This window comes from Erinaceus europaeus, chromosome 9 (genome assembly GCF_950295315.1).
Source record: "Erinaceus europaeus chromosome 9, mEriEur2.1, whole genome shotgun sequence".
NCBI classification, from domain to species: Eukaryota; Metazoa; Chordata; class Mammalia; order Eulipotyphla; family Erinaceidae; genus Erinaceus; species Erinaceus europaeus.
In genome coordinates, this window is record NC_080170.1 from 117,048,003 (window position 1) to 117,075,715 (window position 27,713).

The 27,713-nt window shown below is 38.4% G+C and overlaps 1 protein-coding gene and 1 non-coding gene across 2 annotated transcripts; both read right to left on the minus strand.

The window, feature by feature from the left end:
- Positions 1-8,653: 8,653 nt before the first annotated feature.
- Positions 8,654-8,787, minus strand: LOC132540603 (small nucleolar RNA SNORA70). Its single transcript, XR_009551796.1, has one exon. It is a non-coding gene; the product is annotated as a small nucleolar RNA SNORA70 (small nucleolar RNA).
- A 16,719-nt stretch (positions 8,788-25,506) lies between these two features.
- Positions 25,507-27,189, minus strand: CLDN17 (claudin 17). The gene has a single exon (XM_007528556.2). The coding sequence runs from the start codon at positions 27,003-27,005 to the stop codon at positions 26,331-26,333; it is 675 nt and encodes a 224-aa protein (XP_007528618.1). The 5' UTR covers positions 27,006-27,189; the 3' UTR covers positions 25,507-26,330.
- Between the last annotated feature and the right edge of the window lie 524 nt (positions 27,190-27,713).

Genomic DNA, 27,713 nt, shown 5'->3' on the forward strand with positions numbered 1-27,713 from the left:
GTGCCTCGTTGAGTGCACCTGTTATAGAGGTTCAAGGCTCTGGTTCTTACCTGAGTGGGGAAAGCTTTATAAGCAGGGAAGTGGTGCTGCAGGTGTCTCTCTTTGTTACTCCTCTCTATCTCCCCCTTTCCCTTTCAATTTCTCTCTGTCTCTATCACATAATAAAATAAAATGGTGTGTTATAACAAAAAGAGAACTGGTAGATGAAGGTGACTCCACACCTTTCAAAAGTGGTGATTGGAAGGGAAAATAAAATAATACAATTCAGTTGTAGATGAGAAACTACAATAGAGTGAATTATGGGTAGGTAAGTGAAGGAGTGATGAAATAAAATTGGGGTGAGTAACTCAGTTTCACATCTTCTCAGAAAGAGGAGATGAGAACCACTTGGGAGAAATGACAGTAGTAGAATTGGAGTTACCAATAAAAAAAAATCCATGCAAAAATGGATAGACAACTAATATGTGATATCAGACCGGAAGAGCCTCTTTGATTTTTCCAGTGTATACTTTAAAATGATAATGTAAGAAGGGCAGAAGAACATTTCTGGAGTCCTTTCATTTAGTAGTCAAGAGAGCATAAAATATGCAACCCAAATATAGGACCTTGAACAGAGAAGTGAGTAGTTTATCATAAATATGGAGGAAGCAAAGTATATGGGGAGGTGTGCTTGTAGACAGTAGTGACAGTCTGAGGGATGTGTGGGTATCATTTTGTGATATCTTACTCTTATTTTTCCATTGAACAAAGATTTGATTGAATAGAGAATTGTGAAAATTTGCTTAACAGTTTAGTTCAGAGATGATCTCAGTCAAGATGGGATTGAGATGTCAAGAAGGAGATATGACTGCCACCGAGACACGGAGGTAATGGACCTTCCTGATGTGATAATAGAGCAGGTGTCTGTATTATACTGGGTAAAAACACATTAGTATTGTCTGTGGTCAAAAGTTCATATGAGGCAGTCTTAAAAATTAAGTTGTGGGAGTCGGGCGGTGGCGCAGTGGGTTAAGCGCATGTGGCACAAAGCACAAGGACCGACGTAAGGATCCAGGTTCGGGCCCCGGCTCCCCACCTGCAGGGGAGTCGCTTCACAGGCGGTGAAGCAGGTCTGCAGGTGTCTATCTTTCTCTCCCCCTCTCTGTCTTCCCCTCCTCTCTCTATTTCTCTCTGTCCTATCCAACAACAATGACATCAATTACCACAACAATGTTAAACAACACGGGCAACAAAAGGGAAAATAAATAAAATAAATATGAAAAATTTAAAAATTAAATTAAGTTGTAAAGATTAAATAACTTACTGCTAATGCCAACTAGTAAACCTATGTATGTATATAAATAAGGTTATTTTGACTACTGTAGGGAAAGGCTTAAAGAGTCTCTGGCCTAGAAAATAGCCCTCCTAGATAGTGTATCTGGTTTTCTTTCTGTCTGTCTTTCTTTTTTTTTTTTGAACACCAAGGTTATAACTGGGGCTTGATGCTTGCACAATGAACCCACTGCTCTGAGCAACTACTTATTTATTTATTATTTGATGGGATAGAGAGAAATGGAGAAGGGGGGATAGATAGAGAGGGAGAGACAGAAAGATACCTGCAGTACTAGAGCAGGGGCTCAAACCTGTATCCTTGTGCATGGTGACTTTTTAAAAATTTATTTATAAAAGGGAAGCATTGGCAAAACCATAGGATAAGAGGGGTACAACTCCACACAATTCCCACCAGCAGAACTCCGAATCCCATCTCCGCCCTGATGGGATTTAAAGTCAACAATATTTATACCCCCTTCCCATATTTGGAAGCTACTCTCTTCCAGGATCCAGCTTTCTGGTCCTTTATCCAGCCATGACATCATCTCCCTTAGACAATAGCTAGGATCCACCTGCATGTCAAATTTCAGGCTCAGGGAAAAGAAAACTAGTATAGCCACAGGCCCTTTAGAATATAACTAAAATATGACTTCTAGCTATCTACAAAATGGAGGACCCCCTAACTCTTCATCTGCATTATTCCAGCCTTTAGGTCCATGACTGGTCAACAATTTGTTTGGCTTTATATGTTAACTCTCTTATTAGCCACCAGGTTCCAGATGCTACCATGATGCCAACCAGACTCCCCTGGACAGACGACCCCACCAATATGTCCTGGAGCTCTACTTCCCTAGAGGCCCACCCTAGGGAAAGAGAGAGGCAGGTTGGGAGTATGGATCGACCTGTCAATGCCCATGTTCAGCAGGGAAGCAATTACAGAAGCCAGACCTTCTACCTTCTGCATCCCACAACGACCTTGGGTCCATCCTCCCAGAGGGTTAAAGTATATCTGCTTTTCATGTGCAAGACCCAGGTTGAGTATGGCCCCCACCACACCAGAGGATGTTTCAGTGCTGTAGTATTTGTCCTTTCTTCCTCTTTTTGTCTTTCTTTCTGTCTGGCAAAGTTTCATAGGAGTGAAAATCTGTGATGTCAGAAGGGGAGGGGTCTAGGATCTATAAAAGAATATTTTAAATAACACAAGAGACCCACCTAAACAGATTACAAGGGAAATGCATTAAATAAAATGGATTTCCTTGTGCAGACAACACCACCAATGTTTCCTGGAGCCCCATTTCCCCAGAGCCGTGCTCCAGTAGGGAAAGAAAGAGACAGGCTTGAAGTATGGATCAACGCCCATGTTCAGCGGGGAAGCAGTTACAGAAGCCAGACCTCCCACCTTCTGCACCCCTTAATGACCCTGGGTCCATACTCCCAGAGGGATAAAGAATAGGAAAACTATCAGGGGAGGGGATGGGATATGGAGTTTTGGTGGTGGGAATTGTGTGGAGTTGTACACCGATTACCCTATGGTCTTGTCAATGTTTCCATTATAACTAAAATTTGTATTAGAAAAAGTAAATGTGCGGCAAGTGGTAGCCCATCTGGTAGAAAGCATACACTACCATGCACCCAGAGCTAACCCCCCCCAGGCCCCACAACCAGGGCCAGTGTTTCATGAGTAGCGAAACACTGCTGCATGGGGTCTCCTTTCTTCTCCCTCTTTACTTATTAATGTCTCTATAAGAAAGAAAGAAATGGCCTCCAGGGTGGTGGAATCATTGTGCAGGCAGTCACTGAGCCCAACTGAAAAGCTTGATGACAAAAATAATTTAATGAAATATATAATAAATATAATATATTGTATAATATAATATGAATAAATTTCTCAAGTGTGTTTAAAAACTTGATTTAGTTATAAGTTCCTAAATCCCATGCCATTATGCCTTCTACAAAATAGTCATCTATTGTCTATTAAGTCATCCGTGTTATTTTTCTATGTTAACCAGGAAACTAAGATTGCCTCAGGGAAGCCTTGCATCATATACACCAAGTAGCTTGAATTGTAGCCAGACATACAATTAAGACATTCCAGTATAACTATTATTCTTGGTTCATACAAATTTCACTGACACTTATATTCAATATTAAGAACATCCTAAATAATTAATGTTCAAATGCGTAAAGCCAATATTGTCATGGTTTTTGTTTTACTTTATATGATTTTCATTAGAAATAGTTTATGCCTTAGCTCATTTTCTTAGTGAGGTGATTTTAGAAAGCAAAGACAAAGAGAGAGGGAAATCATTGTCTTTTTTTTTTTTTACAAGTATTGTCTTCCTGAATTTTCAATTCTAAAAGAAATAATTGCATTTATATGTTTAGAACCACTGTTCCAAATGCATCAAAGTCTATTTTCCATCAAATTAGGGGTATAAATAATAGTAACTTTACTAGAATAATGTCACACTGAGAAAAACCTCCAATTTCCAGTCTGGAAAAAAAATGTTGAATTGGAGTTAAGTTAAAAGGCATTGTACATATACAATGACAATAAAGAATATCTCAGAGGGAACATTGCATCTGCACGAATGTAGATGGGTAGATTCACTAAGAAGATGTTTAACCAAGATGTTCATTTTATCTGTGTTACCTTTTCATAGATTTCTGTATCATGGGACTTGACTGGAACTGTCTGCCAATGGAGACGCTCTAGATTATTAACATTTTTGGTTAGACTGATTACATCAATTATTAGAAACCACTCAACAATTTAGAAGTGAATGATTCTGGCTACCTTTTGATAAACAAAGTTATATCTCCTCCAAACAAGCTTAGCTCTGAAAACTAGACTATAACAGGAACATCTCAAACCATTCTGGAGAGAAAATAATCATTATTTTTTTTTCAAAAGTAGGTAACTCTGATTCACTGGTGGTGCTTTCAATACCAAATAACTGGAAGAATTATGAAATCATAGAGAAAATACAAAAATATCATGGTGAACAGAATATAATGGAAAATAACTTCTAAAAGTATATCCCCTGTTCTTCAACTGTAGAAAGAATTCATGGAATAAGACCAGCCATCTTAATTTTCTCCCGTTTTACTGCACACAATTACTGATTTCCACATAGGCATTTGATTCAGGCCAGGTGATTCCATTCTGATGCATTGATGCAGAGCTTTATGTGGTCTGGGTCTGCCCTCTTGAATTAGAGGGATAGAGAGATAAAAAAAAAATAGGGTCCATGTTAAGAAAAGTTATTTAAAGTGGAGAGGATAGAGACAAGCAAAATTCTGTCAAAACAAGAGCACTATGGAGTGAATAAAGCAAACTGGATTTGTCGCCTAGTCCTTGAGACCCTGAGTGGTTACATATCTTCCTTGAATTCTATCAGCTCCATCAGAAACATTTGTGGCTATGGAAGTCAGTGATGAACCAGAATGAAGAAATAGGAGAAAGAACAGAGAAACCGAAAAGCAATGAAAAGGGGTTCTGGGAATGGAAAACAAACAAACAAATAACATCAATGACAACAAAACAAAACTTACAGATTACCCAAGAAATAGAGTGGAGATGAATTTAAAGTAAAGGGAGACAAGAAAAAAGAGTAACTGAGGATAAAAAGTGATGTAGAAGTGATTGAAGATTATAGAGTTTGATTTTTAGTTTACACTTTTATTACCTGTGTCCTCCCTATTCAATTTGTCATAAGATCCCAACCTGTAAGTTTCTTTGTGAAAAGTTCAAGTAGAGACATGAATGATAAGAATGCGATGGTTTGTAACCCACATTTGCACAAACAGGGAGTTGTAAGGAATGAATCACAAACATAACATCCAACATCCATAATTACATGTGTCCAAGTGTTTTCTGAAGGAGGTTGAGCTCTTCCTCCCTCAAAATATGTGAGAGGATTTATTCCAAACATATTTTATTCTCACCACACCAATTTGTTTCCAGTAGTATCTGGGTTCCCTTTTCTAGTTTCTTTTCAGGGAGATGACTGTATTTTAATGGAATGTATGACACCCGATTTTGTATTATACTATGAGTGTCAGTGTTGAGCTTAAGTGGAGGGATGTGATAGAGGTTGAAATTTCTCTGTTGAATAATTTCTAGGAGTACCTACTTAATGAAAACACAGAACCATACTGACTGCTAAGAAGCAGGGATAATCACAATGTTGTAGTTGGATAGACTCCACCAAACCAGTTGATTCTCAAGGATCCAGTCCTGTCCAGGCATAACCCAGGAGTAATTAACTGTCGTTCCTTACTTCAAATCCTGCACACTTAAATACTATTGAAACTAGACCTTTGTTGTAAGTTATAATGGCTCTCGTAATAGTGAGGCAATTTTAGTCTTGGGGGGGGAGGGGAGGAGGGTTTCCATTGACTCTGCTAAATTCCCTAAGTGGTTTCTGAAGACATTTGTAAATAGAGATATGTAATTGACATGATATTTAAAATAAAATGTCCAAAATACTAGTAGCATGGAAAAGAATTAGCAATTTGGTTCATAGAAATGCCCAGAAATTTAAAGTTATTATTTAGGTTAATGTGTTTGATGACACCTACAAAACCTACCTTTTCTCCATACAGGTAATTACTAAGTGAGGGGGAATGCAAGTATGACTATCTTAATGTGTCAGAAAAAACATTATTAAACTCTTAAGACATATTTGGAAAATACTCTTGGTTGCAGAAAAGACACAGGATACCAAAGACTCCATGTTAGAATGTGTCCAGAATGTTCTGCACAAATATAGTTAAGATGTCTGTTATACAATGATTATAGGGGGGAAAAGTGCTGGACACCTTTAAGTATCAAAAACTTGCAAAGTTTCTGTCACTCCTCAAATACTTCCCCTATTAGCCTACTGATGCTTGAAACTTCTCCAACAGTAGGCAGAAGCTATCAACACAAAATTAGAGATGAATATTCAAATTTCTAGATCTAAATGAGTTTTAAATGTCTTCTATTACCCTGTCCTGATTCTTTGCTTTAGCTTGTGTCTCTATGTGGAGAATGTTTGCTCTCTAAAAGATGACTGGATGTTATTAGTTATTTATGCAGAGATATAAGATCCAATAGCAAATATATTGTAGGACATCTCTTTTCAAATACATAGGCAAGATATTGTACTAGAAATAAATATTAATTCAATTATGCATAAGTACAAATGGAAATTAAAATGTTTATGAATAAATATTGTTATTACATTTTATAAGCAATATATATTTTCAGTACTATATGTTTATATAAAATTAATTTTATTCAAATAGAAAATGTGAATCAGAGTAAATAAAAGATATAGCTATATGTGGTCACAGGCAAGTTTAGTACTTGTGTATATGTGTGTGTATTGAAGCACACAGAACCTTTGAACAATTTTGATCCCTGTAATGTCTATGTAGTCAAAAGTCTTCATATAAATTTTGACTCTCCAAGTACTTAACTATTAATAGTCTACTGCTGGCTGGAAGCCTTACTGGTAGCATGAAGGGTCAATTAACACATACTTTGTTGTAGGTACTATAGCCTATATAGTCATAAATTGAATCAGAGCATGCAAATGTTAAAATAATCACAAACAATTAAAAATATATTTTCAGAATTCCTGACTATGTAGGAATCATGGGTCAAATATATATCCATCAATATTACTTTATGATAGAGATAGCAGAGCAGTGTTTCAGCATATGTAATGGTAAGCATTGAGTCCTGTACTCTACCAGTGGAGTCCACTCTCAGATCACCGTATATTTATTGACTAATAATCTATGTACAAGTAAAGGAATGCAGGTCAAATCCATGTTTCCCAAGAGTCAACTGAGTTTACATATGCAAATGTACATATGTGTTTATATCTATAGGCAATAGAAATAGTAAGCAATTGGCTCATGCAATTATGGACACTGAGTTACAATCAGCAGTTTGCGAATCTGAGGTCAAATTCAGTTCATATCTGAACGTCTGAGAATTAGGAGCACAGATGTTATAAATGTCAGTATGAGTAAGGAAGAAGATCTATGATTCTTCTTGAACAGAAAAACAGAAAAAAATAATGGGACACATTCTCCCACCACACCTTTTTTTCATATTTAATTTCTTTTTATTTTATAATTTTATTTATAAACAGGAAACTCTGACAAAACCATAGGATAAGAGGGTTACAATTTCACAGAATTCCTACCACTAGAACACCATATCCCATCCCCTCCGCTGATAGCTTTCCTATTCTTTACCCTTCTGGGAGTATGGACCCAAGGTCATTGTGGGATGCAGAAGGTGGAAGGTCTGGCTTCTGTAATTGCTTCCCTGCTGAACACGGTCATTGACAGGTCGATCTATACTTCCAACCTGTCTCTCTCTTTCCCTAGGGGCAGGGTTCTGAGGAAGTGGAGCTCCAGGACACATTGGTGGGGCTGTCTGTCCAGGGAAGTCTGGTTGGCATCATGCCAGCATCTGGAACCTGGTGGCTGAAAAGAGAGTTAACATATAAAGCCAAACAAATTGTTGACTAATCATGAATCTAAATGCTGTAATAGTACAGATGAAAAGTTGGGGGTCCTCCATCTTGTAGATGGCTAGTAGACATATTTTTGTTATATTCCAAAAGGTCTGTGGCTGTACTAGTTTTTTTTTCCCCCTCAGTCTGAAATCTGATATGCAGGTGGATCCTAGTTATTGTCTGGGAAGATGATGTCATGGTTGGAAAAAGGACCAGAAAGCTGGATCCTGGAAGAAAGTAGCTCCCAAATATGGTAAAAGTGTATACGTAGATCACATCTAATAGATGGGGTTTACAGTCAACAACATTTACACACCTGTTTTGTTAATAACTAGTACTGAATGCTTTGAAGCATATCTCTAGAGTATAAGATTGTAAAGTTGCAAAATAATTCATTTTTTTAAGCAGGATCTTGATTTGTTGTAATTGATTAAGGGACACCTCTGAGGCTCTCAGGAGTGCAGGGCCCACCAGTTGTCCAAGGGACTGCGGTTGGGGATGTATTTGACTCCACAGCCGTCTGGAATGAGGCGCTTTTCAGCCACCATGCCTTCAAACTCATCTGCATTAAACTTGGTGAAGCCCCACTTCTTGGAGATATGGATCTTCTGGTGTCCAGGGAATTTGAACTTGGCCCTGAGCAGGGCCTCGATCACATGCTGTTTGTTTTGCAGCTTGGTGTGGGTGGATATGATGACCTAGCCAATGTGGACTCTAGCCACGGTACCCTTGGGCTTCCCCAAAGCATCTCACATCCCTGTCTGGAGCCTAAGGTTAGGGACAGCAGGAATTCAGGCATAAAATGAACACAGAGCAGGAAGGGCTATCTCCAGGGTCCCTTAGTGCAGCCTGTACAAGCAACAGGCCTCATACGCTACCCAGGAGGCTGCTGTTTGCAGCCACTGCACACGGGGCGCCAGGGGGAGGGCAGCACTGACGTCTTAATTGGCTGCAGAAAAATCATTCATTTTAATAGACTATATAAGATGGATATTTAATGTGTTTTACTGTAAAAGTAAATTAAAATTTCCTAATAAGTTCCCCTTAAATAGCTCATAGTTGGTTCAGGTCATCATATTATGTTAACCAGAGCACTTCTCAGCTCTATTTTATAGTTCTGCCAAGGATTGAACCTGTACCTCTGGTTCCTCAAGTATTTGTGCACAACTCCCTTGTTGTTAACATGGCCAAATCCATTGATATTTATCTTATTTATTTATTTATTTATTTATTTAATAAATTGTCTTGAGGAGAGCTGCTGGGTAATCCATGACCTGGCTTCTAGTTGCAGATTTTACTATTGACAATTAGTCAAGGATACATTTTTATCTTACTTTTAAAGTTTTATTTATATATTTATGACTAAGATAACCAAAGCAATACTCAAGTATATGCAGTCATAGGACCACAGGTTGGAAAGTGCTGCTTCATTCTATTGCTAATCCACCTCAAGCTGTTTGTTTGTTTGTTTTTAGAAACCTAAAGGAACTATACTTTTTTTTTATTTAAGAAAGGATACATTAACAAAACCATAGGATAAGAGGGGTACAGTTCCACACAATTCCCAATACCAGATCTCCATATCCCATCCCCTCCCCTGATAGCTTTCCCATTCTCTATCCCTCTGGGAGTATGGACCCAGGGTGGTTGTGGGTTGCAGAAGGTGGAAGGTCTGGCTTCTATAATTGCTTCCCCACTGAACTATACATTTTTAAGATTGCATGTTTATTGCTGGTTGTAAGTTATTTTGTTTGACTATGCCTTAGCATCTAATCAAGGTCCACCGAAGTTTTACTTGCGTATTCATAGCTTAGACTAGGATTGAGACAGACAACACATACTTTCAAATATTTGCAGACAATAAGAAAATGCCATAAGGCCATAAAATCATAATGTTGGCAAAATTGAGTTCAAGAACATTTTCTAAGCCATGAAACAATATGACTCTTGTGAAAATTCCTTTAACAGGTCATGGAACAAAGAACTTTATATCCTAGTTTTCAAGGACTGTGAGCCCTAAATATTCCAAACTTATTTCAAATTTTCCCTGATGTGTATACACACACACACAAACACACACATATGTGTGTATATATACATAAATATATATATGTATTTTAATTCACATTTCATGGAATTACCAGGTTCATTTACAGATTTTTTGGCTCCATACTATCATAAGGCAACTTTATTTTTTAATTTTTTAAAAAATTTTTATTTATAAAAGGGAGGGAGTCGGGCTGTAGCGCAGTGGGTTAAGCGCAGGTGACACAAAGCACAAGGACCGGCATAAGGATCCCGGTTCGAACCCCGGCTCTCCACCTGCAGGGGAGTCGCTTCACAGGCGGTGAAGTAGGTCTGCAGGTGTCTATCTTTCTCTCCTCCTCTCTGTCTTCCCCTCCTCTCTCCATTTCTCTCTGTCCTATCCAACAATGACAACAACAATAATAATTACAACAATAAAACAACAAGGGCAACAAAAGGGAATAAATAAATAAAATAAATATAAAAAAAAGGGAAACATTGACTAAACCATAGTATAGGAGGGGTACAACTTCACACAGTTTCCACCACCAGACCTTCGTATCCCATCCCCTCCCCTGATAGCTTTCCTATTCTTTAACCCTCTGGGAGTATGGAACCAGGGTCATTGTGGGATGCAGAAGGTGGAAGGTCTGGTTTCTGTAATTGCTTCCCAGTTGAATATGGGCTTTGACAGGTCGATCCATATTTCCAGCCTATCCCTCTCTTTCCCTAGTGGGTAAGAGTTCTGGGGAAGTGGAGCTCCAGGACACATTGGTGGGGCTGTCTGTCCAGGGAAGTCTGGTTGGCAAAATGATAGCATCTGGAACCTGGTGGCTGAAAAGAGAGTTAACATACAAAGCCAAACAAATAGTTGATCAGTTATGGACCGAAAGGCTGGAATAGTGCAGATGAAGTGTTGGGTGCATCCTCCATCTTGTAGATAACTAGTAGTCATATTTTAGTTATATTCTAAAGGGCCTGGGCTATACTAGTTTTTTTTCTTTTTCCCTTGTGCCTGAAATCTGATATGCAGGTAACTTTCATCATGTACTTTCTCCTGTATTCCCAAGGCAATTTTTCATTATTAGTTTTCATCTTTCATGAGTGGAAATATATTTCTCTATTTCTGTAATTTATTTTGTATGTTAAAGTAAAATCATTCCATTATGGTAAGGTGACTTTACATTTCCTATTCCTATTGTACTTAGTGAAGACACACTAATTAAATGCATAATTGAAATAACACAATTAATTATCTAAATTATTAATGACAGTTTTTACCCAAATTCTTTTTTTTTTTAAACTGCATTTTTCTTGCTTTTGTTTTTTACCAGATCATTACTCAGCTCTGGCTTATGGCAGTTCAGAGGACTGAACCTGGGACTTTAGAGCCACAGGCATGAGAATCTCTTTCATAAACCATTATGCTATTTATACTTTTACTTATTTTTAATGTGACACTGAGGAATCAACACAAGGTCTCACACATACGGGATACCACTGAATGGCTCCCTAGTTGAGTATTAAAATTATTGTTAATAAAGGAGAAAGTGTGATTCAGACAGAAAGAAAGAAACCCTGCTACAGCCCCAATCAACCACCCACTCAAGAAGCCCTTGGTTAATCAAGGTGAAATGAAGCTGGGTGCTCACATATTTCTTTAAATTGGTATTTTTGCAATCTTTGGGTAAATATCCAAAAATAGAATAGCTGGACCATGGTTCAAAAGTAGAATAGCTGGACCATGGTTCAAAAGTAGAATAGCTGGACCATGGTTCAAAAGTAGAATAGCTGGACCATGGTTTTGAAGACTCTTCAGACTTTTGTCCAAAATGATTGAATGAGCTTACATTCCCACCAGCAGAGCCCAAAGTTCCCTTTCCTTCCTCACACTTGCTAGTTCTTACTTCTTCCTACCTTTTGATGTTATTCCCAATATGGGAAACAATATCTATTGTGATTTTGACTTTCAGTTCCCTAAAAATAATTAATAATGACTTCTCAAACATACTTGGTGAACTGACTCACAATCCTATGAGACTGAACTTTGGGCTGGGTTCAACTGGAATGTATCTTCTCTGTTGCAAAGTGTTCATCAGGGCTCACTCATATATCAAGGGTCTCCACTGAATTTGTGGAAATGATTGAGGTGACACTGAAGGCATTGTTTTTTTTTTCACATATTATGTAAGATTTATCTGGATTAATAACATTGATAAGAGGGGGGGAGCCAAGATGGTGATTTGGAGGCAGCTTCTGGCATGAGCTTTGACAATAATTGTTGTATAGGGTAGGTTACTGGTCCATCATCTGGACGGTGAATAAGGTGTCCTAAGTGTGCCACCGAGGAGGTGACTATAGTTCAATCTTGGGTTAGAAAAGAGATAAGAAAGAAAGGAAATCTTTTGATTGTTTCTGAAGCACACTCCTCCCAACCACCCCATAACCAGACCCCAGGGGCTACAGAACTCTAACTAGCAGGCTCCCCGATGAGTTTTTTTCCTTACCAAGATTCCTGGCTCACCAGGGGTGTGATTCCAATACTTTTCCTTTTTGATTTCCTTCTCTCTCTTTTTTTTTCTTTCTAAGTGGCTGGAACTCTATTTGAGTGACAAAATATCTGACCAATCAGAGCCTCACCCCTGCCTGGGAAAGATTACCTGGAGGGTTTTTTGTTTGTTTTAATAATTGGATGTCTTTGCTCAGGCTGCCTAAGCCAATCTGGAGCCATCCAAGTTGCAGATTGACTGTTAGGATTTTTTACTCTATTCTTTTTTATTATTACTAATATATATATATATATATATATATATATATATATATATATATATATATGCATGTTCCTTCCCACCACCCTCCTTCAGATTGACCAAAATTAACTGTTATTGTTTTTTTTTTTCCATTTCTAGGTGACCGGGTGTCCTATCCACTGTAAGAGGAACTTGTTTCACTCTACCTCTTCCATCCACTCTCCCTTTTCTCCTGTCTAATTAAAAAAAACAAAACTCTTTTCTTCCACTGTTCTTTTTATTTTTTATTTTTTTCTCATTCTTGTCTTCTTTTCTAATTCTTCTGCTTTCTGAATTGACTGATACTCTCTTCTCTACTTTCTTTTCTCCTCTTGCTACCCCTAGAATTTACAGTGGACAATAGATTTGCATAATTGTCTAATTTTGCTTTCCTTTTTTTTCCCTTTCTCTTTCTTTTTCATTTGGATTTGGTTGCTATTTTTTCTCAGACTGGAGTCATTGTTTGGCTAACTGGTATTGGTTAAACTGCATCAATCCTTGCTTCAGTTACTTTTGTTGTAATTTCTGAGGTTGGTGACTGCATTTGTCATAAAGGTATTTAGTGTATTGTGTCTTGTACTCAAAACACAACAGCTGAAGAATGACAGAACAGAAAAATAAAAAACACATCAATAAAAAATGGTTAAATCAAGAGCAAATAAAACTGCAGCCATAATAAATCAAGACAGGATCCCAGAAGAAACTCCAAATCAGACAGAAGTAACCATAGATAAGAAAAATATTCAAACAATAGTAAACCTAATCATCACAGAAATGAAGACAACTATGGAGGAAATGGCTAGCAGAATTAGGGAAACCACAGACGAGACCCTCAAGGAAAATACTAGCTACCTCGAGATAATTAGAAAAATAAAAGCTGAAATAGCTGAACTAAAAGTTTAGTTAGCTGAACAAGCTAATACTATAACTGAACTGAAGAAAGAAGCTGAGGGAAAGGAAAGCATATTGACAGAAGAAAACAGAATTATCCAGACAGAGGATGAGCTAGAGAAAACTAAGAAAGGGGTAAAAGAGATTGAGAGACACTGAAAACAACAACAGAGACATATGGGATGATCTAAAAAGAAGTAACATTCTCCAGAGCCCTTCCCCATTGGGGACAGAGAGATAGGTTGGGAGTATGCATCGATCTGTCAATGCCGATGTTCAGTGGAGAAGCAATTACAGAAGTCAGGCCTTCAACCTTCTGCATTTCACAATGACCTTGGGTTCATACTCACAGAGTGGTAAAGAATAGGAACGCTATCAGAAGAGGGGATGGGATACGCAGGTCCGGTGGTGGGAATTGTGTGAAATTGTACCCCTCTTATCCTATGATTTTTTTCATTGTTTCCTTTTTATAACTAAAAAAATTTTTTAAAAAGAGCATTGGTAAGAACATGAAAAGAAAGCAAGATGAAATACTATAACACTTATGCACTCTAGACTCTGACTTGGTATAATATCTCTTCCATTAAAGCCATTTGGTGAGAGCAAGTCAGGAGGTTGTTCTTGATTACAGGACTAAGGGGGTAGACTTAATACCTTTATGGAAGGAACTGCTAGGTGTCAGCAGCCATTTACAGGCAATCAAAAGAAGAGTTGGAGGAGAGGGGGTATGTTTACAGTAGAAACAGAACTTGTGCTCAGGAGATAATATCCCATGTCAAATTCTTGGCATTTAGGAGAGGTTGAACTCCATGATGCAAAATAGCAATAATACTTCCTACCAGCAAAAGAGAAATCCAAGAAAAGAAAAATTAAAAAAAAAAGATAGAAGAGAATTGAAGACAATATATAATATCAGGAATTTTATAGTTCAGGAACTCTTTGGAAGTGAAATGAAAATAGTCTTGGTTAGAGGTGAGAACAAATGTTCTGGAAACAGGAAATCAGAAAAGAAGGCATTCATGACATTATCAGTGGGGCAGGGTGAGGTGGTGCTACTGTGAGCAAAGTCCTGGCTTCAAGCCTCCCCACCTGCAGGGGAAAGCTTTACAGTGGTGAAACATGTCTACAGATGTCTCTCTCCCTCCCTCTCCATGCCCTCTTCCTTTCAATTTATCTCTCTCTGTGCAATGAATGAATGAATGAATGAGTGATAAACAAAAACTAAAAATGTTATTAATGGTTTAAAAATGCATTAGTAGAAGAGTAAGTTATTTCTCAGTAGGCTGAGCAAGGAGCAATATGGGGAACCTACATAGAAAAGGGAGAGATGATTCAGTAATATTATAGCTCAGAAAGAAATGGAATATAGAATATAGGAAGCACAACAGGAGACATCTAGAAAGATAGTAGTTGGCCATGTAACTTATTATGAAAATTGGAATTTAAGCAAAATATATAGAGTATTATTATAGATTATTTCAGCAGAAAAGGACTTAAACCAGAACATGGCAGTTCTCAGTATCTCAGAAGCCTAAATGCACCCTGATAGTTGAAAATAGAAAGAAAAGCTTGAACTGTAAATCTTAGGAAAAACACTGACTATTATTATTTTTGCCTAAGTTTCAGGATGTGGAAGTGAATTACATTATGGACAGAGAAAGCAAGAGAATTATAGAGAGCTTAAGATGTGGACTGCTGGTTGATAATAATAGTAATTATGAATTGCATTTACATAATGCCTTAAGATGAAAATGCTTTCACAGGCACTACCTCATTTTCACCTCACAGCCATAATTCTAGGTAGAGAGGGAAGTGATTACATTCCCTGTGTCTTGTGATGGGGAGGAAGGCCTCACAGGGATGGAGACAGGCTGTCAGGAGGCATTAACATAGAGAGTGTGGAGTAGACATCTTGTTATAGCCTCAGAAATGTTAGAGAACAACTTAGAGTATCAGATTTTGAGTATATGATGATTTACAGATGTTCTGTATGATGTATCTACACACTCATATATGTCTCTACATATATTTAGATTTATAAGCACTTAATGGATATTAAAAACTATTTTTACCACTTCCTGGTTTTTTTTATCTGACAGGAGGACCTCATATCAGTATGATTCCACTGCTTCTGATGGGTCTTATTTATTTATAAATTTTTACTTATTTATTTTAAATTATTTTATGTTTTTAATTTCTTTATTAGGGAACTAATAGTTTACAGTCAACAGTAAAATACAATAGTTTATACATCCATAACATGTTAGTTTTCCACATAAAAATTCACCCTCTGCTAGGCCTTTCTCTGGATGGACCTTTTTTCTGTCTATGTTTTTAATCTTAGAGACAGAAAAGAAGAGCCACAACAGGAAAACCAGAGACAGAACAACAACACTCCACCATCCATAAAATCTGGTACCATGAATAGTGGTCCTAGGTGGAGTGAGCATTCAAACCTGGGTTTCTGGGCTCCTCTGGGTACATGCATACGCTGAAGTGTTTGCTTACCTACATGAGCTGTCTGCTATCCCATTCTGTGAGAAAGAAAATAAGACTCTGTTTTCATGAAAGAACCAGCTTATAACAGCAGAGATCTCCTAGTATAGTGATTTTTATATGATCTTGCCATGCTATTTATTCACCACTGAATTTAAATGAGTTCTTAAAACAAATATATATATATGATATAGGGAAGGAATTTTTTAAAAAAAGTCTTTAAAATCAGGGGCCAGGTGGTAGCACAGCAGGTCAAGTTCATGTGGCATAAAGCACAAGGACTTGACCATCATAAGGATCCCGGTCCAAGCCCCTGGCTCCCCACCTGCAGGGGGGTTGCTTCACAGGTGGTGAAGTAGGTCTGCAGGTGTCTATCTTTCTCTCCACCTCTCTGTCTTCCCCTCCTCTATTTATTTCTCTCTGTCCTATACAACAACAACAATAATAATGATGATAATAATAACAACAATGATAAACTACAAGGGCAAAAAATGGGGAAAAAATAGCCTGCAGGAGCAGTGGATTCATAGTGAAAGCACCAAGCCCTAGCGACAACACTGGAGGCAAAAAAAAAAAAAAAGTCTCTAAAATCAATAAAGAGCTCTCAACAATAGTTTAAGAAAAAATTGTGGAATTTCTGAATAAGTAACACGCTATCAAAATGTTCTGTGACATGTCACCCAATCATTCCAAAGCTAACCTTGTCAGACAAAGTAAGGACTACAAAAACTGAATAAGAGCAAGAAACTGCTATACTTTAATGATGACTCTTTAGTCACTACCAGGCAACTCCATCATTTGGGCCCTAGTCAGGGAACCCTGGGGTTCCCACAGACATGATGTGTCTAGACCTCTAACAGACCCCTCTCACCATGGTCAATGGTCACCTCTATCAGGAACAATGAAATGGACCCCTTTGTGGGCCCCTATAGGACCTTGACAACAACGTGGATCAACAATGATAGAGAATGTTGCATTCTCCAAAGGGAAGCTGCTTACTACCCAAGGAAGATGGGTTCTGAAGTTAGTGCAACCTGGAATGTTCCTAGCCATGGCCACAGAATGCAAGCTCAGACTTACAGGGATGCAGAGATGCAGAGGTTACATAGGCTCCTGTGCTAAATATGGGTTGCTGGGGCTCATGTGGGGTGACTCCAGCCAGGAAAGTAAGCTTACTGATTCTCTCTCTCCGTCTCTAAGGGGCCCAGAGATCAGAAAGGAGACACTGGGGAGTATTTTGGTACAAACACTCGATTTATTTGGGTGTGGGCTTGGGTTTATATAGAGATTTAAACAAAGAACATTCTTGAAATATGTCAGAAATTACAGGTTCCTTAAAGATCAGCTTGCCTCTATTGTAGGGGGCTGGTATGACAAGAATTGAAGCAGATACATAAAGGTCAAGATAAGTAGTCTCCTGATGCAGGCATTTAATTACCCAAAGGCATTTGAGAGGAGAATAGGGATTAAACCAATTAAGGTGAGATAGAGAGAAGATAAAGAAGGTTTGATGTAAATTAAAGACATCAAATTACACTATTAGGAGTGTGTGATAAGGTGTGCTCTCCTTTGTGATCAGAAGGTGAGGTGAATTTTGAGTCAATAAACCTTAAAGCAGGCAGCCATGTGGCCTGCCAGCAGGGAGAAACTAAGTACAAGAGGTCTTCAGGTTTTCTGTGAGCCTGGGAGGCTAATAAGGCAAGTTTAGTCTGGGAGACTTTTTCCCTCTTGGCTCATCTCTATGACTGGAGAGGCTAACGAGTGAGGTGTCTTTCCAGACCTCCATCCAAGGATGGGAGAGCTCCCCTAAGCTCTACCAAGCTTTCATATAGTCCCACAATGGGTCCCAGATCAAACCTATGGGATTTACACTTAACAATATTTATATACTTTCCCCATATTTGGGAGCTACTATCTTCCCTGATCCAGATTTCTAGTCCTTTTCACAACTATGACATCATCTCCCCAGACAATAACCTGGGTCTACCTGCATGTTAGATGTCAGGAGCAGAAAAAAACTAATAAAATCATGGGCCCTCTGGAATATAACTAAATTAGACTTACTAGCTTTGTCCAAAATGGAGACCCCAAACCTTCATCAGCAATATACTTGCCTTTATGTTTATGATTAGTCAACAGTTTGTTCTGTATTATAGCTGAACTCTTTAGCCACCAGGTTCCAGATGATACCATGATGCTAACCCAACTTCCTTGGGCAGAGGATCCTACCATGTGTCTTGGAGCCCCGCCTCCTCAGATCCATGTGCCACTAGGGAAAGAGAGAGACGGGTCAGGAGTATGGATGGACCTACCAACACCCATGTTCAGTGGGAAAGCAATTACAGAAGCCAGACCTTCCACCTTCTGCACCCCATAATGATCCTGGGTCCATATTCCCATAGGGATAAAAATAGGGAAGCTATCAAGGGAGGAGATTGGATATGGAGCTCTGGATGTGAGCATTGTGTGGAAACATTCCCCTCCTATCCTATAGTCTTGTCAATATTTTCACTTTATAAATAAAAATGTAAAAAAATTCCTATGAGTGACTTCTTTCCTTTCTTCTCCTCCTTACTCTTTCTCCTCTTCTCTCTCTCTCTCTCCTTTCATTTTTATTAGGAAAGTATTGCTCTGCTTATGGTGATGTCAGTGAGAGGATTTAAGAGGGATGGTAGTGTTTGGGGTTGGGCTCCAGACCTCAGGCATGAAAGTCTTTTGCATAACCATTATGCTATATTTCTCTGCTAAAAAGATTATTGAAACAAATACTTGACAGCAATCCAGAGTGACGTTTTTGGAATAGTCAAAATATTGACATGAAAAATTGACAGAGTGGTCCTGGAGGTTGTGCAGTGGTAAAGGTTTGGACTCTTAAGCATGAAGTCCTGAGTTTGATTTCCGACAGTACATATGCCAGAGTGCTGTCTGGTTCTTTCTCTCTCCTCCTATATTTCGCATAAATAAATAAAATCTAAAAAAAAAAAAAAAAGAAAAACTGACAGAAAAGACATGACACATTTTTGCATAGAAAACAGAAAGAAAGAAAAAAGAAATCACGGCTACTCAGTCCAATACAAGACAGTTGAAGGTTTGGTAACTATACAAAAGGAAGCTCAACTCAACTTTTAGAGTTCAAATTAAGGGTAAGGGACTAGTAGAGGAGGAATAGTAACTGGTGTCAGAGAAGATGAATGAGTACAAAGTTGAGAGTTGGGTCTTTCCTGAGGGAGGCTGTATAAGTCCAGAGAATTACTAATGGAATGTAGAGAGGCCCTGAGTCAATCAGGTTGAACTGAGGAGTTCTCAAGAAAGAGTTACCACTCTTGGCCTTGATTCTTTTCTTTTCTTTTTTTTAATTTATAAAAAGGAAACACTGACAAAACCATAGGATAAGAGGGGTACAGTTCCATACAATTCTCACCACCAGAACTCTGTTGGCCTTGATTCTTTTCATAATCCTTTTCAAATTTACAAATCTGTGATCCTAAGTCATCAATTCTAGGAGAGAAAAGAAAAGGGCTTTTATTTATCTGTCTATTTGATAGAGCCAGACAGATTGAGAGAGAAGGGAGTAGAGAGGAGGGAGGGAGAGAGCGAGAGTGAGATCGGGAGAGAGAGAGACCTTCAGCACTGCTTCACCACTCGTGTAGCTTCCCTATGCAAATGAGGACTGGGGGCTTGAACTTCAGCTCTTGTGCCTGATATTTTGGTATTCCACCAGCTATGCCAATGTCTGGCCCCAAGAAAAGAACTTTTTTTAAAAAAAATTGATTTATAAAAAGGAAACACTGACATAAATCATAGGATAACAGAGGTACAACTCCACACAGTTCTCACCACCAGAACTCAGTATCCCATCACCTCCCCTGATAGCTTTCCTATTCTTTATCCCTCTGGGAGCAGGGACCCAGGGCCATTATGGGATGCAGGAGGTGGAAGCTCTGGCTTCAGTAATTGCTTCCCTGCTGAACACAGGGGTCAGCAGTTCAATCTATACTCCTAGCCTGTCTCTTTCCAAGTGGAGCAGGGCTCTCGAAAAGTGGGGCTCCAGGACACGTTGGTGGGATCCTCTGCCCAGGGAAGTCCAGTTGACATCATGTTAGCATCTGAGACCCGATGGCTGAAAAAAGAGTTATTAACATATAGAGCCAAACAAATTGTTGACTAATCATGAACCTAAAGGATGGAATAGTTCATTTGAAGAGTTAAGGAGTCCCTGTTTTGTAGATAGCTAGTAGTCCTATTTCAGTTATATTTTTATAAGTAACAATGGTGCCTCTACTCCTTGTGAGAATATTCATCACTGATCGAATTCTGGTGTTTAATAAATTATTTTCTTCATGTTGAAGTTGACTCTTCTTTTGCTACAAACCCTGAGCTGTAATTCTCTTATCCCTTCTTACTTCCATAGTCAATAACATGTTCACTTTTGAGTGTACTGTACAATGTTCTCAGGTTACACCTCTGTAGTAGTTGATCTCTGTACACATAGGTCTCCTTTAGTATAACTGACCTATTGATACTTTTCACTCAGAGTTCCTTTAACAGATTTTTATCAGCAAAATTTTACCAGTGTCAGATACATGTTTACTGTAGTAAATTTTTTTACTCACTATATATTGGAGTTGTGTCTACTCTGACTTGTGAAATTATAAAACACTGCATGATTTTATCAGTCATTTCTATCAGAAAATTCTGAGCTTTGAAGAATCGGTCTGAATTCTTACTCAACACCTGTTGTGTTCTATTTCATTTGCAACAATACCTTAATGAGAAATAGCTTCTATTAAATATGAACTTTCCCCTAAATAAGTGTTTTCTTAGAAATAATCCTGCCAAGAAAAGTGAGAACACAGAACTCCTCTAGGTCAACTTGGGATTTGACTCTTGATTACTCCAAAATAAGCTGCTTCAGATTTGGTTTGTTTATTATTTTTACCCTTGAAAAACTATATATTACTTTTCTTAGCAAAAATTGGTGTACTAAGTGCCAGATGATTAGTTACAAAATATCAAGTGTGAACCAGCAAAATAACCCACCTGGATGGTGTGTAACCTTTACATGTATGTGATATAAGTCCAAGGCAAATGGTCAATGTACTGGAGGAAACTTCAGTGCACCTTCACTGGAAAAATGTTGTCCCCAGGCCAGTGAAACCCTGGCAGAAACAACAATGAAAGAGTCCAACTGAAAGTTTATCATTTTGCTGTATCTCATTCCCCAGGAAATAGATTAGGGAGAGTTCATAGGGTCTCCCAATGACACATCAATATTTCTACTCTATTACTGCCCTTATTTATTTATTTATTTATTTACTTTCCCTTTTGTTGCTCTTTTTTATTGTTGCAGTTATTATTGTTGTTGTTATTGATATCATCATTGTTAGATAGGACAGAGAGAAATGATGAGAGGAGGGGAAGACAAAGAGAGGAAGAGAAAGACAGACACCTGCAGACCTGTTTCACCACCTGTGAAGCGACTCACCTGAAGGTTGGGAGCCGAAGCTCGAATCAGGATCCTTACGCAGGTCAATGTGCTTTGCGTCTCATGCACTTAACCCTCTGCAGTACAGCCCGACTCCCATTACTTCTCCCTTTTAGTTTATAAGTTTCATCTAAAGAAATACTTGAATGACATTAAGAATAAAGAAAGTATACTTCTGGCTGAGACATTTAATTCTTTGTTCATGTTTATCTTCAAATTTATTAATCAGAGTAAAAAAATAAGAATTATCTTTAAATCTCTGAGTTCTATAGTTTCTTCTCCTTCCTGTAGATGAGGACTTATATTCATAAAGGTCCCAAGCTATTGAAATATATGTAAATATTTATTGGTGATTTCTAAAATGTCTATAATTTCTCTACTTAAAATTATTGATAAGTTCATGATTTCTCATTGTTAGTTCTGTGATATAGGCCACATCATATAATCTTGTAAATTCAGTTCGTTGAAATCCATTGACAATGATATCTACATAGTTGGTACGAGATGATGGTGGTTATGAAAAGCCAGCAATCATAGTAATAACAATAACAAAACAATGTTAAACAACAAGGGCAACAAAAATGACAAAATATCCTCTAGGAGCAGTGGATTCATAGTGCAGGCTTGAGCCCCAGTAATAACCCTGAAGGCAAACTAAAAATAAAAATAAAATAATAATAATAATAAATGACAAAAATGGTGGTTTGGGAAGTGGTTTTCTAGTAGAACAAAAATACTGCTATACAATGTGACTCCCTCCACTTTAAGCCTCTGGCCTTCACATGGAAGTAAGTGCCTGTGTGGGGGTGGAGGGCAAGGGGGCCTTCATAGGCAGTGGAGTGCTGCTGAGGTGTCTCTCCTTCTCTCTCTTGCTCTCTATGTTTTATTTTTCTTTCTTATTTTATTTGATAGGACAGAGAAAAATCAAGAGAGAATAAGAGGAGAAAGAAAAGATACAGCACTGCTTCACCACTCATGAAGCTTCCCACCTCTAGATAGGGACCAGCGGCTTGAACCCGGGTCCTTGCACCTTGCACATTTTAACCAGTGCACTCTACCAGGTGGTGAACCTCTTTCTCCCTCTCCCTCTCCCTCTCTCTCTCTCTCTCTCTCTCTCTCTCTTCTCTCTTCCCACTTTGTCTCTCACCCTCTGTCTAAAGGGAGAGGGAAAATTGTGGCCAGAAACAATGGAGCCATGCAAGTGTGAGGCCCCAGCAACAACCTTGGTGGCAGAAAATAACATCTATCTATTAAATCTTGGTTTGAGGATGGAATAAAAATCACTACTGCAGAATAAGGGGAGTGGAACTATTTCCTCCACCCAGAAGTACAACTGGCTGAACAAAAAAAAAAAAAAAAAACAAGTAAAGGAGTCCTTAGTTTTGAAATGTTTCCCAGTATACATTAATTAATGTTATTTTCAGTGATATTTTTTTTTTGTATTCCATCTAGTGTTACACTCTTTTATTCTCTATGGCAGGGGAGTATGCCTCATTTAGCCTCTGGAACACATCCTGCAAAGCTGATTACTTATAATAGTAAGTCAAAGGGCAAAGCAAATGATTCCATGACAACTCTAGTCATGTATCTTGCTGGTCTTGATCTGCTGCTTGTCCATGTGGGATAAATAGAGATTTTGTTTCTGACACACTGAAACTTTTGGCATTTCTGATTTGTTCGAACAAGAAAACAAATTTAGTACAAAGTCTATTTCTATTTTTCTGGAACATTGTTCTCTACATATTTGCATGTATGAGGATTTCAATGTTTATTAATTTTTATGGACAGTTTACAAATAGCTCCAAGGATTTCACTTACTGAAGTGTGGTTTGTAGAATGGAAAGAGAGTTTGATATTTATATGTAGCCTTACATTGGATTTTTATTTAATGTTTTAGAATTATAAGATACTCTTTTTTAGTTTTTATTTTTTATAATTTTGTATTATTGTCATTTATTTCCTTTTGCTATCCTTTTTTTATTGTTGTGGTTATTGATGTTGTCCGTGTTGGATAGGACACAGAAATGGAGAGAGGAGGGGAAGACAGAGGGGGAGAGAAAGATAGACACCTGCAGACTTGCTTCACTGCTTGTGAAGCAACTCCCCTGTAGATAGGGAGCAGGGAGATTGAACCCGGATCCTTACAGGTCCTTGCTCTTCACACCATGTGAGCTTAACGTGCTGTGCTACTGCTCGACTCCCACTTTGTTTTTTTAACTACCACTTCACTGGGGCTTTACACCTACCTAATGGAGCACATGAACTTCCTCTTCCTCGGTTCCACCCAATGGACTCTTCTTCCCAATGAATCTCTCTCTCTCTCTCTCTCTCTCTCTCTCTCTCTCTCTCTCTCTCCCTATAGAGGGTAAGAGAAACAAAGAGAAAAGTAGACATCACATCACACTAGTGAAGCTGCTTCCCCTTTTGTATTGTGCTCCAATATGTAGCATGAACTTGGAACCCAGCTTGATAAAATATGCACTCAAGTGAGCTAACTCCCAGCCTTCCCAGATGATATTGTTAGGAGTTATTTTTTTTATTTGGATAGAGACAACTATAAATCAAGAGGGAACGGGAGATAGAGAAGGAAAGAAATATAGACACACCTACAGCACTACTTCATCCCTCACAAAACTTTTCCCTGCAGATGGTGACTGAGGGCTCCAACCTGGGTCCTTGCGCATTGTAACAAATGCCTCAGTCAGGTGCACCACCACCGGACCCCTTAGAAGATATTTTATTTTTTTTATTACGTAATTTAGTTATTTATTCCCTTTTGTTGCCGTTGCTGTTTTCCTGTTGTTGTTGTTGTTTTATTGATGTCGTCATTGTTGAATAGGACAGAGAGAAATGGAGAGAGGAGGGGAGGATAGAGAAGGGGAGAGAAAGATAGACACTTGCAGACCTGCTTTACCACCTGTGAAGCGACTCCCCTGCAAGTGGGGAGCCGGGCTCGAACCTGGATCCTTAAGCTAGTCCTTGTGCTTTCACCACGTGCACTTAACCCACTGCGCTACAAGGCGACTCCCTTTGATGATATTTTCAAGGCAAAAATTTCTTTTCATTTTGATCTCACAGTTGGTTGACATTGCTGAGAGCGCTCAAATTCTAATTTCACTGTTGTATTATAATAATGACAGATATATAAATACTAGTTGGTAAACAAGTTTAATAATGTACTGTAAATTTAATATATGTCTACAAATAAGCAATTATTTGAGGAGGTGACGTCTCATATATTATTACTGATTGCTTTACGAGATAGTGGAGCTATTCAGAGGAGCCCCTAGGAGTAGTCTTATTCCACAAACACTGTTTTATTACCCCATTCCATCCCCCTCCTCCCAGATAACCATAATTTTAACTCTGATACTGGTCTCTGAACATGGTAGGTGAAGAAATTAAAAATACGCATGTAATTAAAGCAAAACAAACCATCTTAGCCATACTTATTTATTACAGAATAAAAATAAATCCTTATTTTGACTAACTGCCTGAATCATGACATTAATGCGTTGTTATTTTGTTTTGCATGTGTAGACATGTACAATGACTAACAAAAGTTCCAAAGAACAGAAACCAACCCTTCCCTTCAACACCTAAACTTCAATTCCCTCATAGGAATTATGTCTTCTCTTGATGAAAATATGTGATTAAGACCTCTTCTGGTGTGTCTTCTTAAGAGGGGTACTTGTGTTTGCCAGCAGGTAAAAATCATGGGTTAATAAGGCATATTTTTATGTATGAATTATTTTCCTTTGACTAATCCTAAGCAGGTATAACTATAAACTTGTCACTTTAAGATCTAACTTCTCAAGCTGATATGGTAGCTTCTTTGAGAGGCTGCCAGTTTTGCCATGCATGTGACCCAGGTTAAGGATCTCTCTCTCTCTCTTTCTCTCTCTCTCTCTCTCTCTCTCTCTGTCTTTTTGTCTTTCTATCAGAAAAAAAGTGCCGTAGGGCATGTGACCCAGGTTAAGGATCTCTTCCTCTCTCTCTTTCTCTGTCTTTTTGTCTTTCTATCAGAAAAAAAGTGCTGTAGGAAATGAAGTCTGTTAGCAACAATAATAAAAATAACAAAAAGGGTCCATTTTCTTAAGTATTCTAAACTGGAATCTGAGTTTCATTTCTTGTGCATTTATATTTTCTAGAGAAATAACAAAAGTTTTTATTGGCTGGAAAAAATCAACATTTTGATACATACAGTTAAGAATCTTTAATGGACAGCTGGAAAGATAGATCACCAGGATGGTCATATATGTGACCCAGATCTAAAGCTCATGCCATATAGCAAGTGCTATGGCTCTCAAAGAAGCCTAGCTCCCATGGTGTATCTCTCTCTCTCTCACATATATATGAAGGAAAATTGCATGGGGCAGTAAAATCACTTATGTGTGACTCCATTTCCAAAAACAAACAAAAAAATCTTTATTTGCTATATTTTATTTTTCATTTTATTGAAGAAAAATTCAATATTTTGGCTGTCACTGTAATATATTATTGGAAGTCATAATTTATATTAGCTATTAGAATATGTTATTTGATTTAGATTTCACATATGAAAATAAAACACATATTGGAATTTATAATTGCTTAATTTCTACAACTGTAAGCACATTTACAGATTTCCTAGTACATATTTCCATTCCTAAAACAGATGACCAACTTAAATTTGTTTGTCTCTTTTATACATTTTTATCTCCATTCAAATGTTGTCAGAAAGCAAGTCCTCCTGCCTGATGTACTTACATTTCTGGCAGGATTTTAGGGACCATTTGAACCAGAATCCAAAGTGTGAGCTCAGAGCAAGAGTTATACATAACTGGTGAAGGTCTTACTCAGCCTCGTCATGTTCCTTGGCTTATTTAAGTGTGGCACATGGTGTCCTGGGGCTGGATAGCTGAGCCTTTGCTTCTTGCGATTACAACAGCAAAATGCACAGAGCAGACCCCCAGCGATGAAAAGGTCAGCAGAGGTGGCCCAGCCCAGGAAAAGTGCTGCTCCGAGCTCTCGTTTCTGCCCAACATGGATAGCTGGATTGTAGAAATCCCTGATAATAATATTAGCTGTCCAACATACTGGAATCAGAACAAAGATGCCCGTCAAAATGAAGAGGATGCCAGAAGTTCCTAGGAGGTACACTTTGGCCCTCTCATTAGAGCCTGTGCACTGAACCTTCTTCATGCCACAGATGCCAATAAGCAGAGCGATCAAGGAGAGGGCTACAGCCACGCACATGAGGGCCCGGGCTGCTTCTAGGACTGGTGGGAGAGCCAACAAAGAACTGTAGAACTTGCATTGCAATCTGACTTTGGCTTGTCGAATGCAGTTCATCCAGAGCCCTTCCCAGATCCTTTCAAAGACAATAATGTTGCTGCCAACAAAAGCCGAGACTCTCCATTGAGGTAGAAGGGTTGTGGCAAGAGTCCCTACCAAGCCCAGAAGTCCAAGGATAAGCCCAGCAATTTGCAGGGGATAAAATGCCATTATCTATTCATGGGAGACTGATTTGATGATCTGAAATGGTATGATCTTCTCAAGATCCCGGATGTGGAGGCCTCTAGAAGTCTCCCAGGAGCTCTTATGAGGTCTTCCGCTGTCAGTGCATAACGTTTTAGTCCAAATCAACATCAGTTGGTGACTGAGCTTGGCCTGACGAGAAGTACCTGTTGTAAATGCATGCTGTCTTTGTATGTACACCACTCATTTCTGTATGGATTATTTACTAGTCACATATAATTGTTTCCCAGCCAATGAGAAGGTAGCCATAGGTGTGGCCAGGAATACTGCATTTAGCTTTGGTATTTCTCATATTATTATTGTCTTAGCAATGCTGCAATTAAATGTCAAAGCGTTCATGTTCTTTGTGGTTTGCTAATTATAGAGATGAAAACTTCCTGTCAAAAAATTATTCTGACATACAAGCTTAAATATACATGTTAATTGACAAGTGAAGACCCTGCCTAACCCTTGCCAATTCTTTTTCTTTTTTTTTAATCTTTATTTATTGGATAGAGACAGCCAGAAATTGACAGAGAAGGTGGTGATAGAAAGGAAGAGAGACAGAGAAACACCTACAACACTGCTTCACCACTTGCAAAGCTTTCCCCCTGCAGGTGGGGACCTAGGGCTCAAAGCTGGGTCATTGTGCATTGTAAACGATGAGCTCAATCAGGTGCACTATCTCCCAGACCG